Source organism: Bos grunniens, chromosome 19 (assembly GCF_055505025.1).
Source record: "Bos grunniens cultivar Pamir isolate PY7600 chromosome 19, Bosgru_T2T1.0, whole genome shotgun sequence".
Classification (NCBI taxonomy): domain Eukaryota; kingdom Metazoa; phylum Chordata; class Mammalia; order Artiodactyla; family Bovidae; genus Bos; species Bos grunniens.
In genome coordinates this window covers 885746-904930 of record NC_141183.1, presented here as the reverse complement: position 1 = coordinate 904930, position 19185 = coordinate 885746, and the positions used below count along the sequence as shown (strand labels likewise).

Below are 19185 nucleotides of genomic sequence, written 5' to 3'. Positions count from 1 at the left end.
ACCAAGAACTATGAAAAAGGAAAGCAAAGAATAAAGCCAGGACAGGACTAGTCATACGTTGAAACTGAAGTGAAATGCTCAGGTTACTAGCGTGCAGTGCGTATTTGAGGAGAAAAGCATGAGAATCAGCCTGATGGCGCCAAACCTCACCACACGTGTAATGCGCCTAGGACGCGGCCACGTGACGCGAGCTGCAGGAGAACAAAGGCGCGGAGACGCCCACCTCTACTGAACAGGAGTCCTGGCAGAGAGGCTTCAGAAGGCCTCTGCGTCTGTAATAGTATGGAAAGGCCAGGACACAAACAGCAGAATCTAAAGTGCCATGAGAAATACTTCACATACAAAAAGGCCTAAGTAAAGCAGGATTTTATAAAGTGATCAAAAAAGAAACACTAAGGGGGAAAATCTTTTAAGATTAAAGAGGTTCTTCAAAGGACAAGTTGAAGTGGTTGTAAAATTTATGAGGCAGCATTAAACTTCAGTTCTAAGTAACAATAAATTATTCACTATAAAAACATACATGTGTCACATATTATAAGCCTCGTAAACTTTTTAAAACAATTTCGTGCAGAACTGATGAGATGTATTAGGTCAACATGAGCAGATTCTAACTTTTTCATTAGCACAGTATGACCACTCAGAGCAAAGGGTCAACTCTGGAAAGGAAATATGAAGACAGACCATCAGTAGCTTCTACCACTGCTTATGAGCTGACCAAACACATTATGTATTTGGCCTTAAATTAAGTGTACAGCCTTTAGGTAAAGTAAAAGTTAGTTTTATTTTTAAGTGCCTTTATGTATGTAAAATTACAAATATCTATTAAGTAATATACATGCAAATTAAAAATTGTAAACAGATTGAGTTAAAAGCATGTAAGGAAAGATACTGTTATTTGGCCTTGCTGCTGCTGCTGCTGCTGCTAAGTCGCTTCAGTCGTGTCCGACTCTGTGCAACCCCAGAGACGGCAGCCCACCAGGCTCCCCCATCCCTAGGATTCTCCAGGCAAGAACACTGGAGTGGGTTGCCATTTCCTTCTCCAATGCATGGAAGTGAAAAGTGAAAGCGAAGTCGCTCAGTCGTGTCCGACTCTGTGCAACCCCAGAGACGGCAGCCCACCAGGCTCCCCCGCCCATGGGATTCTCCAGGCAAGAACACTGGAGTGGGTTGCCATTTCCTTCTCCAATGCATGGAAGTGAAAAGTGAAAGCGAAGTCGCTCAGTCGTGTCCAACTCTTCGCGACCCCATGGACTGCAGCCTACGGGGCTCCTCCGCCCATGGGATTTTCCAGGCAAGAGTACTGGAGAGGGGTGCCATTGCCTTCTCCATATTTGGCCTTAGCCTTAGTGAAATTCTAACGCTTGACTAGAAAGACAGTTGTCTTTTCCAGTTCCTTCATTTTCTTTTACAACTTCATCAGAAATAAGAAGGCTAGGAAACAAACAGGCATCTCTAGCCTATATCCATACATCTCTTAACTTCTAAAATTTATCCCTGCTTCAAGTTTTTCTAAATAATTTTTAAAATATATCCTCGTGGCCTATTCTCTCTGCCCCAACATATCTGTCTGAAAGAGGCTTTGCACAGGTGAAATTCAACAGGAGTCCTGGCAGAGAGGCTTCAGAAGGCCTCTGCGTCTTTAATAATATGGAAAGGCCAGGACACAAACAGCAGAATCTAAAGTGCCATGAGAAATACTTCACATACAAAAAGGCCTAAGTAAAGCAGGATTTTATAAAGTGTGGCCTAACCACCCACTCCCAGACTCCTGCGCACACTCACCAAAGACTAAGACTCAGGCACGTGCCCTCAGTGCCTGCCCAGGGCACGGCGAACCTGCAAACAGAAACACAGTGCCTGAGCTGTGAAGCTGCAGATCCAGCCCGAGGACAGGGGAGCGCCTCTGCACTTGTGAGCGCAGCAGAGACGCACAGAGCACGCGTGCGCTAACAAGGCCCCCACACAGACCTGGGCTGTCAGTGAGGCTCCTCTGAAGGGCTGAGTACGAATGGAGGACTGTCTGCTGTTTCCATTAATTACTTATTTTATAACCAATAACGAAAGCCTCAAACTCAAGTACTTTTCATTGAAATGTTATTTTATTATAAGTGAGCGACAAAGAGAAATGTTACTTGTTAAAACCGTAGAGATTTTACTATGGTTTCATCGCCCAGAAAAGTTACTGAGTAATATTTGAAGAATATTATCACCATATTTCCTCCAAGTTGATCCTCTGTTCTGAGAGACAAAAGTCCTATTCACCTGGATTCCCTGGAGGCCACAGGTGCACCTCCTGTCCTGAACCCTAGGCTTCCTAGGAAAGCATCTGCCATGGGCTCATCTGCTCCTTCCTTTTTATGCTTCTGACACGTGTCCTAGTTATATCGCCTCTTCCTGTTCTGCCTCTCCATATTAACTTATTTCCCCTTTCTAATAAAAAAAACTTCACAGGGACTGGATCTCTTGCTTTACGTTCATCTGTTCTTTTCCACCATAATATGTGAGGTCTGAAAAACATAACCAGACTACATCAACCATGAAGATGTTTCAAATTACTAGTGAGATTTCTGTACCCTTTAAGGAATAAAGCAAAAAAAAAAAAATAGTAGTAGAAAAGAAAGATTACATTGTTAACCTAATCAAATTCCAAAAATTAAGATTACTATGGGAATGGTGAGGAGTGAAGCAGAAGCACGACACGTCAGCTGACGCCATCCAGTACGCCAGCGTCTCAGGGAACAGCGCCAAACGCAGAACTCAGAATGTGATTAAAGTCCAGTTTAAATCTATTCCTCCTAAAGGCCAAAAGCTATATTACAACAATAATTGTTTTATCGTGTACTTAAAATTCAGAAATTCACTTTTATTTGTACTAAAAATCGCATTTAAGCTTATATCTAGTAAGAAAGCACATTTTAATGGGGTTTATGTTTGCATTCATTATTCTATTAAATCCAAACAAATATTGTTTGGTGAGGGGAGAGGAAAGAAATTCAAGCATAAGCTTCAAGATGGATATGGAAGATGTTGTATTTTGTTGAAGTCACTGAAATATTCTCAGTTCATGCTTGTCCCAGAGGAAAACAGAGAACTATGTTACTTACAGACTTTCAGTCACCATTTCCCAAGCAATGGGAAGAGAAATAAATATTTAATAGATATTCAAAAATCACTTAAAAATGTAATATAATCTTCAATATACAATCAACGGAAAAGCAACATTGTCATTTTACCTACATGACATTCCTTCATAGCCCTCAACTTCAGCAAAAACATAAAGTAAACCAACTATTTACCATTTAAAAAAAAAAAAGGAAATATGGACTGTATTAACCAGTACCAAAGAGAAGCCAAATGATGAAACGTGCGTGGACTCCCGGGCTCGGGCGTACCTGTGGACGGTGGTTGGCGACTGCACCAAAGAGTGGTCTTCTCCAGAAGACAGCTCCCGGGATTCGCTGAGTCTGCGCTCGCGGCTCCCCAGCTCACCCACCACCCAGTCCGGCAATCCATCCGCGCTGCACCCTTTCGCTTGTGCTGGATTTGGTTCATCAAAATAGATGGACTGATTTTTAAAAATTAGAAAAATTATTCTTTCAAAATGTACTATACATTGAAATGATCAGTTAAGATTTCCATCAAGTTTCAACTTTGATAACAACCTTTCAAATACTCAAGTTTAATTATATAAAAATGCATCATTCAATGAAATACTGAAATACATAAAAATGAATGGCTCACATTTTAGTTATAGCATGTTTAAATTTGATAAATCATAAAATTATATGGCAGACACATATGATAGTTATGATTTATATTACAAAAGGAATATTAGCTTTCTGAAAAGACAATGAAAAGGTCATTTTTGTGCTGTGATCATTACTCTGTGTGCATGCACACACACACACACACACACACACACACACACAAATCAGTAGGCAGAGAAACCAAAATCAGTAAAAATCAGAAAAAATTTAGAAACCTCTTCATCATTAGTAATAACAGAGTTGAAGACCTAGAATTTAGTTCTGGCTATGCCACGACCTAGCCGAAAAATCCAAGACAGGTCTCTAGGCTTTTATGTTATTATTTTTATTTATAAACTAAAGCCCTTTCCTATGATCCCATACTATGAGTGTGAATGGGAAAACATGATACAGTACACTTGTATTTCAACATCTGAATATATTTCAGAAAATGTTCTATCTTCGGTCATTAAGAAGAAAGACACCAGCCCATTTATTTCTCCTCATGGGAGACAGGCTTCATGACAGATTTCTGAAGAAAACTCTGCATATAAAGTTTGCATTAACTGTAATCCTCCCAATCCTACTCAAAAAATTCTCCAGGGGCTGTTTTCTAGGGAAGGGTGACACACGACCCTCTATCCCAAGTCAAACCAGCACAGCTGTTTCTTTTTAATTGAGGAAGTCACTTCAATGCTTAATCAATGATGAAGTCAACTAACTACTACCCCAAAGACTACTGATCTTAAGGAAACGCACGGCCATAGTTTAACACATAAAGCAGAATCTCATCTGGCACTCTGCCACGAATAACAGAGACTACTATCTAGGGTGCAGCATGCCTCTTGACGGAACTTTGGTTTAACTGATAAAATAGAGTCAAGTCTTAGAATATACCACACAGAAGTTTTGCAGGGTTTTCTATTTTTTAATAAATATGTATCTATCAGCGACCACCAACACCTACAGATTTCTCAAGTATCCAAAGACCACATAAACCAAGACCTACTTCACAGTTACAAGGCCCAAGACAGTGAAGACTCAGCCAAGCACAAGGACAAAGCTGACTTTCGATAATGAAATCAAGTACAGAAAGTCACTGCTAAACTCTAACTTATTATTGCCACTTTATTAGATTATAAAAAACATTAGACGTCATTCAATCCAACCTCTCATATACATTAAGTAAAACATATTTGCTGTTCAGTGGCTAAGCTGTGTCTGACTTTGAGACCCCATGTACTGCAGCACACCAGGCTTCCCTCACATTCACTATTCTGAAGTTTGGTCAAATTCATGTTAACATCCAGAAAGCTTCAGAAGCTAGAATTTACTGACATCTATACATTATTAGTGTAATCCAGTGAAAATTAGTGGGAAATGAAGGCTTGAAAATTAATTTTAATTTTTAAAGAAATAGTGCAGAATACTGTGGTGACTAAATCAATTAAGTGTAGTCCCCTTAGAGCCCAATCTCTAATTTCCATTCAAGGTGGAAAAAACTGAATCAGGGAGCAAAAAAATTGTTTTAGCTAACACCTATCTAGGACTTGTGACTTAACAAATGACCCTAGGGTCCTGTGTGACCGGGCCCTCGGGCGCCCCCGCCTGGGCATGGACAGTAAGGCGCTTGGCACACACACCTACCATGTAGGGAGGCAGGGCCCTCGGGCGCCCCCGCCTGGGCATGGGCAGTAAGGCGCTTGGCGCGCACACACCTACCATGTAGGAAGGCAGGGCTCTGAGGGTCCCTGGCTCCGGGCGCTGCGTGAACGGGCCCTCGAGCACCCCGCGCCGGAGCATGTGCAGCAGGAGCTTGGCGTACAAGTTGCGGTTCTTCCTGCCCGGGATGCCGGTGCCGGTGCCTGAAGGCTCACACAGCTTTCTGATCCAGAGTGCACACCGCTGCCGTTCTAGACACACACAGGGGCTGTTAGGCTGCATTTCTCAGAAAACACATTCCCTTACAGACCCATAAAACATCTGCTCTCGTCCATTGCAGGGGCTAGCAGATCTTTTCTGAAAAGCACCAGACAGCGAACATTTCAGTTTTGCAGGCCCAGGTGATCTTCCACACAACGTCTCAAGTTTGCAAGAAATCCCCTGCACCACACATCCACCGGGGGTCACGGCTGTTTTCTAATCAATCTTCACAGAAAAGGCTGCAGGCGGGATGTGGAAAGGGGCTGCAGTCCGCCTCCCCTGGTCTAGTTGACCTTTATCAGTCGATTAGAGTCCCAGGATTACCATCAGATAAATCTCTGAGACAAAAGTGTTGCCATAAAATCATCTCTAAAATAATTTTAGTTGTGATGAAAAATCTTTCTATAATTTTAAAACCACGAGAGAGAAAATGCAAACTTAAGCATTTTAAACTCAATCTCTAATTGAATCACAAATGTTTTATTTATTAAAGCTGATGATTTTCAGGGATTTGTGGATGATTTATTCAGGGTTTTCTTTTAACCTCTCTAAAAATATTTGAGGGTTACTGTATTTACATATAATTTTGAAAAATAATTATCCTTTTAAAAACTACCTTAAAAATGTACCACAGTTTAATCCACATAAAATGGCCTATTGACTGCCTCATCTCACCATGACACAGAATTGTTTTCAGGGCTCACCAAGTCTATTTCAACATTAATCTTGCTGTCTAACTCAATTTAAGGATTATATATCTAACACAAATCATAAATCTGCTTTAATCTCTTAGTCTCTAAAGGTCATATTCGCTTATTGTTTTACCTACAAAAATCCCTGGGATTGATTTACCACTTTGCTCATGCTGGATTTATCACTCCAGGTATAAGAGTAGTCTCTAAAGAACTTTGTATTTTTAGTTTTGAAAATTATATAATCACAAAACACTTCTCGAAACACTGGGTGTGAAAGTGAAAGTGGCTCAGTCATGTACGACTCTGCAACCCCGAATACTGGAGTGGGTAGCCTTTCCCTTCTCCAGCGGATCTTCCTGACCCTGGAACTGAAACGGGGTCTCCTGCGCTGCAGGTTGATTCTTTACCAGCCAAGCTACCAGGGAAGCCCCAATTTCAGGTGCACTTTGTGCAAAAAGAAAACAGCAAGTAAAACTGATCAACTTAAACGGCTTTTCAAACTGCATTTCTATATGTCCTGGAGCAAACTGAAATCTATTAACATATAATATTCAAATGAACAGAGCTTAGTACAACCATTTGGCTAATGAAGAAATTCATTACTTAAAATAATGGGGGGAAACGAAGTAGAATTTAGCTACAATGAGATTGAAGTTGGATGAATGGTCAGGTCTTGACAGGGATGTGAGTTTCTGAGCTTTCATTACGAATTAATGGCATAAAAAGCACCAGGGATGTACCAATATCCACAATGAGTCACAAACCAAAGACCACAATTAATCCCATTCTAGATGCCCCAAATCCCTTTTTAAAAGATGGAATATGAACACAGTTTGACTTGAAGTACATTTATAATGAGAGATTTTAATATACATTTATCCTAATCAGCAGGTCTAACTCAAGAAGGAAATAATACAGTGAATATCAGAAGAGAATATCAGAAGAGAACACCAGGTAGAAATACCATTAAATACTAATTCAACTAACTGTGAATGAGCCAGGGGATAGGAAATACTCATTTTAAGAACAGCAGAGAAAGAAAAAAGAGGTTACCATCCATAAAAGCAAGAGAAGAGGCAGAGGAAGACCGAGAAGGGAAGACCGAGCCAAACCCCTGGGCTCGGCGGGCTGCAGGCCGGCCTGCACGGAGGATGACACAGGATGTGGGACTCAAACACTGCAGCCCCTTCCCTGGGGTGAAGGTCTACACGGACTTGGCTCCTCTGTTTGAATGTAAAGTTCACTAGGTATCTCAGAGCTAGAGGGAACCTGGACAAAACTCGGGTAAACACCAGTTTCTTGTCCCCACTCCTAACCCTCCACTCAAAAGCTCCAAAAACACATTTACTTTTACAGCCAGCCTTACGGCTGCCATCACTTAGAGAAGCTTTCAAGCTCCTCACAGTCTCCTTGACTGCTCTCTGATAAACCTTACATTATCTGAAAATCTCTGACTTGAGACAAAACCTCTCAAAGGTAACAGGTTAGGAACTGCAAACAAGACAGCAACAAGAACTCATTCACACGTGATTTTATTCAGTCAACCAATAAGCAGGGAAGATTAACACTACTTTCTGCTTTAATAAACAAAAGGGTCAGAGACAGGTGGACAGTAAGCTCCTGAAAGGAACCATTTCCATGGGAGGAGGAAAACGTCTCAGCAAAAAACCATTCAGCTAACTTGAAAGATTCATGCACTTTAAGCTTCTGACATGGACGGGTAACATCTTAAGACCTTGCCATGGTTTAATAGGACATCATCATCGCTGAATTTCCATGTTCCCTCGAACAGCTCAGAGTAAACAATCCTTTATAAGATGAAAATTGTTATTAAACAAATTCAGTTTTCTTTCCATATTGGAAGTTCACTGGTTTGGCTAAATAATACAAAGAAAAAAATTAATGCTAAGAACCTAATTTTCAAACATAATCTTACCTGACCTATGGGGCAATTTTAGAACGAAAGGCTTCATATCTACCACAAAGTGATCAAATTCTGCATCCAGCTTCTCCCATTTTTCTTCTTCACTTCCCATTTCCATAATTCAGCCTGTAAAATATTTAAAATTAAAAAGTCTGTATGCTGAAAACTATATAACTGTTGGAAGAGATCAAATAAAATTCATTAGTATTGAACACCCCCAAATTGATCTACAGATATAATGCAGTTCCACTAAAATTCCCAGCAGTATTCCTTACAGATATACACAAGCTGACTCGAAAATTTACATGGAAAGTTAAAGGAATTAGAATAGCAGACATAATTCTGAAAAAGAAGAATAAGTTTGGAAGACTCACTTTACCTGATTTTAAGAAACACTATAAACACTACAAACCTGCTGCTGCTAAGTCGCTTCAGTCGTGTCCGACTCTGTGCAACCCCAGAGACAGCAGCCCACCAGGCTCCCCCGTCCCTGGGATTCTCCAGGCAAGAACACTGGAGTGGGTTGCCATTTCCTTCTCCAATGCATGAAAGTGAAAAGTGAAAGGGAAGTCGCTCAGTCGTGTCCAACCCTCAGCGACCCCATGGACTGCAGCCTCCCAGGCTCCTCCATCCATGGGATTTTCCAGGCAAGACTACTGGAGTAGGGTGCCGTTGACTACAAACCTAGACAGCTTATTAAAAAGCAGAGACATTATTTTGCCAACAAAAGTCCATCTAGTCAAAGCTATGGTTTTTCCAGTAGTCATGTATAGATGTGAGTGTTGGACTATAAAGAAAGCTGAGCACCAAAGAACTGAGGCTTTTTGAACTGTGGTGTTGAAGAAGGCTCTTAAGAGTCCCTTGGACTGCAAGGAGATTCAACCAGTCCATCCTAAAGGAAATCAGTCCTGAATATTCATTGGAAGGACTGATGCTGAAGCTGAAACTCTAATATTTTGGCCACCTGATACAAAGAACTGACTCATTAGAAAAGACCTTGATGCTGGGAAAGATTGAGGGTGGGGGGAGAAGGGGACGACAGAGGATGAGATGGTTGGATGGCATCACCAACTCAATGGACATGAGTTTGAATAAACTCCAGGAGTTGGTGATGAACAGGGAGGCCTGGCATGCTGCAGTCTATGGGGTAACAAAGAGTTGGACATGACTGAGTGACTGAACTGAAAATTAACTCAAAATAAATCATAGACCTAAGAGTAAAATGTAAAACAAGAAAACATAGGAAAAAAATCTTCATGACTTGAAGTTAGTCAAGGATTTCTCAGATACAACATTAAAAGCACTACCCATTAAAGAAAAAATTGATATATTGGACTTTATAAAAAAAAAAAAAACTTCTGTTCTGCAAAGAACTCTGCCAGGAGCTGAAAAGATAAGTTACAGACTGGGAAGAAACACTGCATATATCTCAGAAAGGACCTATATCAAGAATACATAAAGAACTTTTAAAACTAAACCACAAGTAAACAAGCAACCCAATAAAAGTAATCAGCAAAAAAATTAGTTCCTTTACAAAAGAAGAGGTACAGCTGACACGTAAGCAGGTGAAGAAGATGCTTTACATCTCTAATCAGTAGACAGATGCTAATGAGAACCACGTTGAGACATCACTACCCACCTATGAGGACAGCTAAACTTAGAAATGCAAACGATACCAAACCACTAAGGGCACAGAACAACAGAACAACAGGACCAGAACAACAACAGAATAACAGGACAACAGGACCAGAACAACAGAACAACAGGAATGGAACAACAGAACAACAGCAGAACAACAGGACCAGAACAACAACAGAACAACAGGACCAGAACAACAGCAGAACAACAGGACCAGAACAACAACAGAACAACAGGACCAGAACAACAGCAGAACAACAGGACCAGAACAACAACAGAACAACAGGACCAGAACAACAGCAGAACAACAGGACCAGAACAACAACAGAACAACAGGACCAGAACAGCAGCAGAACAGGACCAGAACAACAGCAGAACAACAGGACAACAGGAACAGAACAACAGAACAACAGGAATGGAACAACAGAACAACAGCAGAACAACAGGACCAGAACAACAACAGAACAACAGGACCAGAACAGCAGCAGCAGAACAGGAAACAGGAACGGAACAACAGGAACGGAACAACAGAACAACAGGACCAGAACAACAGGAAGATTCACACATGGCTGGTAGGAATACAAAATGATGCAACCACTCTGGAAAACAGACATTTCTTAGTCAGTTAAGCACACACTTAGCATAGGACTCAAAAATCCTAGTCTTAGGCATTTATCTAAATGAAATGAAATCTATATTCACACGGAAACCTGAATGTACTGTTTATAACAGCTTTTTTCTTCTGTAACCACTTTTTTTTTCTTCTGTAACCAATTCCAAACACTGGAATCCAACTAAGTATCCCTCCCCTTGGAAACGGATAAACCAACTATGGTTCATCCACACAATGAAAAGCAAGGAAAGAAGTGCTGATACACCCGACAACATGGGCGAACTGCAAGTGCATCAGCCTAAGTCAGAGAAGCCGTTCTCAAAAGGCCACATACTGTATGACCATGCAGAAACTCCAGGCACAAAGAAAAGGTACAGGCACACAGGCTCACTCACTGGGTTAGCAACAGGATGGGGCGGGGTGAGGAAATCACACAGGTCCTGGAACATGCTATGTGTGCAGGTTATAAGAACCTATTCTATGTATGTGTAAAAATTAATCAAACTGTATACCGAAAAAGTGATTTTTAATGTCCATAAATGTACAATGTTTCAGTTCAGTTCAGTTCAGTTGCTCAGTCATGTCTGACTCTTTGCGACCCCATGAATCGCAGCACACCAGGCCTCCATGTCCATCACCAACTCCCGGAGTTCACTCAGACTCACGTCCATCGAGTCAGTGATGCCATCCAGCCGTCTCATCCTCTGTCATCCCCCTCTCCTCCCGCCCCCAGTCCCTCCCAGCATCAGAGTCTTTTCCAATGAGTCAACTCTTCGCATGAGGTGGCCAAAGTACTGGAGTTTCAGCTTCAGCATCATTCCTTCCAAAGAAATCCCAGGGCTGATCTCCTTCAGAATGGACTGGTTGGATCTCCTTGCAGTCCAAGGGACTCTCTAGAGTCTTCTCCAACACCACAGTTCAAAAGCATCAATTCTTCGGTGCTCAGCTTTCTTCACAGTCCAACTCTCACATTCATACATGACCACAGGAAAAACCACAGCCTTGACTAGACGGACCTTTGTTGGCAAAGTAATGTCTCTGCTTTTCAAGATGCTTATCTAGGTTGGACAAAGCTTTCCTTCCAAGGAGTAAGCGTCTTTTAATTTCATGGCTGCAGTCACCATCTGTAGTGATTTTGGAGCCCCAAAAAAGTAAAGTCTGACACTGTTTCCACTGTTTCCCCATCTATTTGCCATGAGGTGATGGAACCGGATACCATGATCTTCGTTTTCTGAATGTTGAGCTTTAAGCCAACTTTTTCACTCTCCTCTTTCACCTTCATCAAGAGGCTTTTTAGTTCCTCTTCACATAAGGGTGGTGTCATCTGCATATCTGAGGTTCTTGATATTTCTCCCGGCAATCTTGATTCCAGCTTGTGTTTCTTCCAGTCCAGCGTTTCTCATGATGTACTCTCCATGTAAGTTAAATAAGCAGGGTGATAATATACAGCCTTGACGTACTCCTTTTCCTGTTTGGAACCAGTCTGTTGTTCCATGTCCAGTTCTAACTGTTGCTTCCTGACCTGCACACAGATTTCTCAAGAGGCAAGTCAGGTGGTCTCGTATTCTCATCTCTTTCAGAATTTCCCACGGTTTATTGTGATCCACACAGTCCTCCCATCAAAAAATTTAAAATACTGGTCCTTGGGTTTCTTCCTAATCAACAGGAAAAGCACTGATTATAAAGGGGTGAACCCCCAAAATCAGAAACATAGGTTTTGACAAGACTCCTCAAGTTAAAATCTACTCAAGGGTCCACATGTTCCTCTAAGTTCTGAAATGCCTGGGTACTGTCTCTATGTGCTACTCGGTCCCCATTTGTCATTTGTTCAAACGACATTTATTCAAATCTGCAAATGCCGTTTGGAGAACAGCCCTGCTGTGCGTCTCCGCGCCCTCCCGTGGCCGCCTCCACGGCAGGGTCGGCCCCTCCGCACAGGGGCTCCGCACGCAGCCGGTCCGGCCGGAGGTGAGCCAGACTCCCCTCGCTGGGACCAGCACGCGGCTCCCTCCTGCGGCTCTTCCAGCCGCACCCCAAATCCCCTCGTGAGGCGCCCCTCGGGCCCCAGCCGCCCTGCCCCCGTGACCGAGGCTCGCTGGGGTCCCTCAGCATTCCTGCTCCGGGCAGCGCGGAAGCCGGACCAGGCCGCTGCGGCCTCGCCTCACTTTCCACTCCAGGGCCCGGCTCCCGCGTCAGCGGAAGAGTCGGGGCGACGGGCAGAGGCTCCGCCGCCGCCTCCCAGCTCATCTGCCCGAGATGCGCGCCGGCTGCGCGGCTGCGCGGCGCCCTGACTGTCGCCCACCGTCCTCTCCCTCCCCTGCCGACGACCTCCTCGCTGTGTGGCCTCGACTTCCTCCCAGGACCCGACAAAGAACAAACACCCAGAAACACCTCCAAACCCGCCTGTGCCCTCCTCACTGCCCGTCCCGAGGACGCCCTCCCGCTTCCCCCTCAGTCCTGCGCCCGGAGCTCAGCCCCTCACCCCCAGCCTCCAGGGCGCGGGCGACCGCTGAGCCCAGACCCAGTCAGGCGGCCCAGTGCGGTGCCTTCCGAGCCCGTCCCTCCACAGACAGGCAGGCAGACAAACAGGCAGACACACACACACACAAGACACACAGACACACACACACACAGACACACACACAGACAGGCAAACACACACAGACACACAGACACACACACACGCAGACAGACACAGACAGGCAAATACACAGACACACACAGACACTGACACACACAGAGACACAGACACAAGACACACACAAAAACAAAGACACACACAGACACACACAGAGACACAGACACAGACACAAGACACACACACAAAGACACACACAGACACACACAGATACACACACACAGACACACACACACAGACACACAAAGAAACACACACAGACACCCATACACACAGACACACACACAGGCACAGACACACAAACCGACATACACACAGACACGCACACACAGACACACACAGACACACAAACACACATACACACACAGACATACTACACACATAGACACACACACATACACACACACACAGACACACACAGAGAGGCACACACAGAGGCAGACACACACACAGAGAGACAGACATACACACAGACTGACACACACACAGACTGACACAGACACACACACAGAAACCCACACACAGACACACTCACACAGATGCACAAACACAGATACACACACAGACACACATGCTGACACACACACAGAGACACACAGACACACACACACACAAAGACATACACAGACAGACAGACACACAGGCACAGACACACAAATCGACATACACACAGACACACACACACACAAAGACATACACAGACACAGACAGACAGACACACAGGCACAGACACACAAATCGACATACACACAGACACACAGAAACACACACACAGACAGACACACACACATACAGACACACGCACAGAGGCACACACAGAGACACACACAGACACAGAGACAGACACACACACATATACAGACATACACACACACAGACACACACACAGACACACACACACCCAGACACATACAGAAACACAGAGACAGACACACACACACAGCCAACCAACCCACGGATGACCACTCCACACACACACACAGGGCCTAACCAACCACCCCACAGCCTAACACAGACACACACACAGACACACACACACAGAAACACACAGACACACACACACACATAGTGACAGGCAGACACACACACATACACAGCCAACCAACCCACGGATGATCACTCCACACACACCCACAGACACACACCCACACACAGACACACACCCACACACACACAGCCTAACCAACCACCCCACGGATGACCACTCCTATACACACACACACACACACACTCTCTGCCTCACTAACCGCCCCATGGATGACCACTCTCTCTACACACACACACGCACTCTGCCTCACTACCACCCCACGGATGACCACTCTCTCTACACACACACATGTACACGCACTCTGCCTCAGTAACCGCCCCCCAGATGCCCTTACGCCACGAGCACTCCCTGCCGGTCCGCACTCGCTCAGGCTTGCTCTCCAGAGGATCACTCCTCCTCCTCACGGGCTGTCCCCCTGCCTGGAGTCAGCAAGTGCAGCTCAAGCGCCCATCTGAGACTTGCCCCGCGTGGCCCAGACTCTTCGCTCCATCCGAGTGTGCACGCTCACAGCTGTGGGGCAGCGTTTATCGTGCTTTTACTCTTTCTTCACACAACTGCACACTGTTCACACGTCTCCCACCATCTGTGAGATGCTCCTGGAAGGCAGGGACCGTGTCTGATGCATCTCAGTAGGTGCCCAGTACACCACATGGCATGTGACAGAAGCTGAAGAAATGAACATCCCACTTCCACGGGACAAACACAGGCAGACCTCAAAGGCACCGCAGGCTCAGTTCCAGACCACAGCAACGAGGCACACGCCACAGCGAGGCGAGTCGCCCGAACACGGGGCTTTCCCAGTGCATAAAAGAAGGACTGGAATGGCTACGGGATTCTTCAGGCATGAAACCTGGAGTAGGCTGCCATTCCCTTCTTCAGGGGATCTTCCTGACCCACGGATGGACCCCAGGTCTCCTGCACGGCAGGTGGATACTTTACCATCTGAGTCACCAGGGACACTCCCTCATATGAAAGGTATGTTTACATTATGCTGTCGTCTATTGCGTGTTCAACAGCATTATGCTAAAAAAGTACATACCTTAATTTTAAAAATACTTTATTGCTAAAAAACAAAACCAAAAAAACCACTATCCATCACTTGTAATCATTTTTGGGAGGGTTTCAAATGTTCTGGGAATTACCAAACTGTGACCCAGAGACACGACGTGAGCAGATGGTATTGGCAAGTGGTGGACTTGTTCCAGGCAGGGCTGCCACAAACCTTCAATTTGTTAAAAACACAGTATCTGTGAAGCGGAATAAAGCAAAGTGCCATAAAACAAGGTATGTCTGTGGCGGTTTTTTGTTGTTGTTGTTGTTCCAAGTACCAAATGGTTCTTCTAGAATAGAAATACTATTGCCCTTAATTCTGTTAACCAAAACTGGTCATGGTACCTTCTGCATTACAGTAAAAGAAACATATTTTTGAATTCAAGGCTTGGTTAACATAAATTTTGTTCTATTTAATCACGTTTAATGATTAGTTAGGGCTTCCCAGGTGGTGCAGTGGTGAAGAACTCTACTGTCAACGCAGGAGACACAAGGAGACACAGTTCAATCCCTGGGTCAGGAAGATCCCCTGGAGGAGGAAATGGCAACCCACTCCAGTATTTCTGCCTGGGAAATCCCATGGACAGAGGAGCCTTGTGGGCCACAGTCCATGCGGTTGCAGAGAGTCGGACCCAACTTAGTGACTAAATAAAAACAATGATTGGTTAGTTTCTGGTTGGTTTTGTTTACATTCCTACAATAATTAGCTGCATAATTTACATAACTCCATCAGTAACAGAAAGTATCAACAGAAAGCTGGTAACAAGATACCACTGCCAGATGTTATATTACTATCATTAAGCTGAAAAGCAATTAATCAAATGGATAAACAAACAAATGGAAACACAGAAACCCAGAGCCTTAAGCACAGCTCTGACCTGAAGTGTACTTCCAGGCTTAAACAGTTCATCCTGCCCACATACTCAAACATATGCCTGGGAGGGTCCATCAGTTCAGTTCAGTTGCTCAGTTGTGTCAGACTCTTTGTAACCCCATGGACTGCAGCACGCCAGGCCTCCCTGTCCATCACTAACTCCCAGATTTTACCCAAACTCACGTCCATTGAGTCGGTGATGCAACATCCAACCATCTCATCCTCTGTCGTCCCCTTCTCCTCCCGCCTTCAATCTTTCCCAGCATCAGGGTCTTTAGCTACCGCTAAAACAAAGATTCCTTATAATCACGAATTCTCGTTCAATCCTTTGACATAGGCAGGAGATGTTAAAGTTCAGTGTTAGAGGAAATGAAAACTCAACAGTAAAAAGACTCACTTAGTCATGAAATTAAGCATAAAGCTCAGATTCAAACTCTGAAACCATCAGCTCTCAGATTCATTATATCTGTTGGCCATTCAAATATAAATCAGCAATACCTCCAAGAAGTATTTTGGAAAGTAGACCGGCAATCAAACTGCTATACTAACATGCAATACTGGAGTATACCTTTTTAAAAAGCACAGGAAAGAGGGACTTCCCTGGTGGCCCAGTGGCTAAGATGCTGAGGCCCCAATGCAGGAGGCCCAGGTTCCATTCCCAGCCCGGAACTAGATCCCACATGCCTCAACTAAAGATCCCCCATGCAGCAACCAAGACCCAGTGCAGCCAAATAAATACCTTTTTAAAAAGCACAATGAAGAATCAGTGATACTTGGTCAATGCTAAAACTCAGCTTTTTCTTATCCCTTATTCTCCAACAAAATGAAAACAAAATTAAGTTATTGGTTCAAATTATCAAAGAATTCTTGCTTCAAACCTTTAAGGAATTACCTCTTACAGGTAGGTTACATCTACTTAATCCCAGCTAATCAAAAAGTTTTATTATGTATGGCTTATTAGAATTGCAGATTTAAATTATTAGAATTTAAAAAATAAGTAAAGCTATGTCTTTGAGTTAGATTTAAAATACTTAGAATGTGTTTACCCATCACATAAAAAGAAATAAACTGGATGATTCTTGCTTATAGCTCTAATATATTTAGCTCATGGTCTTTTTTTATACCTGTGTCTCTGCTGACAGCTAGGAAATGGGCTAAGATGTGGTTCTGAGGGTGCTCAGCGGTCCTAGAAAAGCACGAGGAAGCCGCACACATTCTAGGTCCTGGGGAAACGCGGCCACACCCCCAAAGAGAGACACCGCTCACACAGGTCACGCCCCGGGGCATGCGAAATAAACACACTCCTCCAAGTCGCATAAAATCAATTCTGCTCAATCAAATCGTACTTGAAGTGGATGGCGGGTCATTAAACAAAACCCGAAACCCGTTTACAGGTGCCTGTTTCACCAGCTCGCACCTCCGGGTGTTTGGATAGTTACCAGGCACTGACCCCGGTTCCCACGACCTGTGGGCATCGCCTCGGAGACCAGGGACGCCGGGGCCGGCGGCCAGGGAGCTAGGGACCGCCCCCCGCCGCACCCTGACCCCCACGGGGCGGCTGGAGTCCCCGCGTCCGGCTTCTCTACGACGATCAGCCGGCAGGCCGCGCGCAGGGTCCGCAATCGTCCCGGGGACCCTGGAGTCGGGCCTGGGTCCGCCCTGCGGGCCGGGGCGCGCGGGCCTCCGAGGGCCCGCCCCCAGAGCGCCCAGGACCCCCGCCCGGATGCGGAGGGAGTGCTCCCGCCCGGAGAGGACCTGGGCAGAAGGGAGGGAGGTCAAAGCGGGGGACGCGCGGGGACCCCGGGAGAGGGGGGCGACCTGGCCCAGACCCCGCGGCCGCGCGCCGACGTCTGCTCACAGGCGCCGTCCCGTCGGGAGCCGGGGCCCCGTGCTGACCCGCCCCGCCTGCCCCCAACTTTGTCAGAAGCCCCGGCCCGCGCCGCCCGGACCCCTCTCCGCACGCGGAGCCGCGGCCGCCGCGCCCCGACGCCGCAGCGGCGCGCGCCAGGGGCCTGGACGGCGGCCGGCCCGGGGCGACCCCTTCCCGCACAAAATTCCACCGAGAACCCGCGCGTGGGGGCCCGGGAAGGGATTCGAGAAAACCAGAACTGGCGCCCCTACGTGCAAGCTTTCCGACAGGCCGCCGCCGCCGCCGCCACAAAACGGTTTCAAACCCTTGCGGGCGTCGAGGTCGCCGCCCGCGGTGCAGGCCCGGGCGGGGTCCGCGGGGCGGGGGCGCCCCGTCGCAGGCCACACCCCTTCCCGACGCTGCCATGGCGACGCCCGGGCCTCGGCAGCCCTGCCGGGCAGGCCGGGGTCGGGGACTTCCGCACTCGAGTTTCCCCGCCTCCCTACGCTGGGTGGCGTTGTCATGACGACGTCCGGTTCTCTGCGCAGCCTCCAGGCTGGCTTTCCAGCCTGGCGGCCCCTAGACCGATCCCAGGCCAACACTCCCAGGATGACCAGACCGCTGTGGGGACACTGCTGCCCTCGGGTATACCGCTCGGATAGGAGCCTGTCAACACTTTAGGGGCTGTAGAGAAAAAACAGATAAAGAGCAAAGAAAATGGGGTCGCAGGAGGATATTCACAGAGGGGTGTGCCCATTATTAGGACAGATGACATTGAATGAGTCTAAAGAAGTGATCTCACAACTCAGAGGCCAATAGCGTTGAATTAGACAAGAAAATGAACATTACATTTTTTTTTTTTTGGATTCAGAACTATCCAAGATCTGAAAGAACGTACCCCAAATTCTGAAGACGCTGAAATAAAATGAAAAGACTGTGTTTACCAATTCTGTGCAGAACAGCAAGATCAAGTGGAAAATTTATTTCTGCTGCTCCAAGAAGTCTCTTCCACATCAGAGCGATCTCCATGTTTGCGTTGCTATGTTGTGGTTTTCTTTGGTCTTCTATTACTTTTCTAGAAAAGCTCTGAACTATATATATATATATATATATACACACACACACATATATATATATATTTTAAAATACCGAGCAGAAACAAAATTTAAATTGTAAAAACACTCATT

The 19185-nt window shown here is 45.4% G+C and overlaps 1 protein-coding gene across 49 annotated transcripts in view; it reads right to left on the bottom strand.

Moving 5' to 3' along the window:
* CEP112 (centrosomal protein 112) overlaps positions 1-18498 on the bottom strand; it is a 315095-nt gene extending 296597 nt beyond the window's left edge. For 27 of the 49 annotated variants that reach the window (XR_015146978.1, XR_015146981.1, XR_015146980.1 and 24 more), the window contains exons 1-5: positions 18271-18480; positions 8301-8414; positions 5469-5659; positions 3393-3565; positions 1783-1836 (exon numbers count right to left, since the gene is read on the bottom strand). Coding sequence is in view for 28 of the 49 variants with exons in the window: in XM_086355750.1 (XP_086211876.1) it covers positions 1783-1836; positions 3393-3565; positions 5469-5659; positions 8301-8406 (524 nt within the window). In the remaining 21 variants the exon portion in view is untranslated. Of the gene's footprint in view, positions 1-1782; positions 1837-3392; positions 3566-5468; positions 5660-8300; positions 8415-18270 lie in introns of those variants that run through there. The other 22 variants (XR_015146986.1, XR_015146987.1, XM_086355752.1 and 19 more) reach the window with 9 other exon arrangements.
* Between the last annotated feature and the right edge of the window lie 687 nt (positions 18499-19185).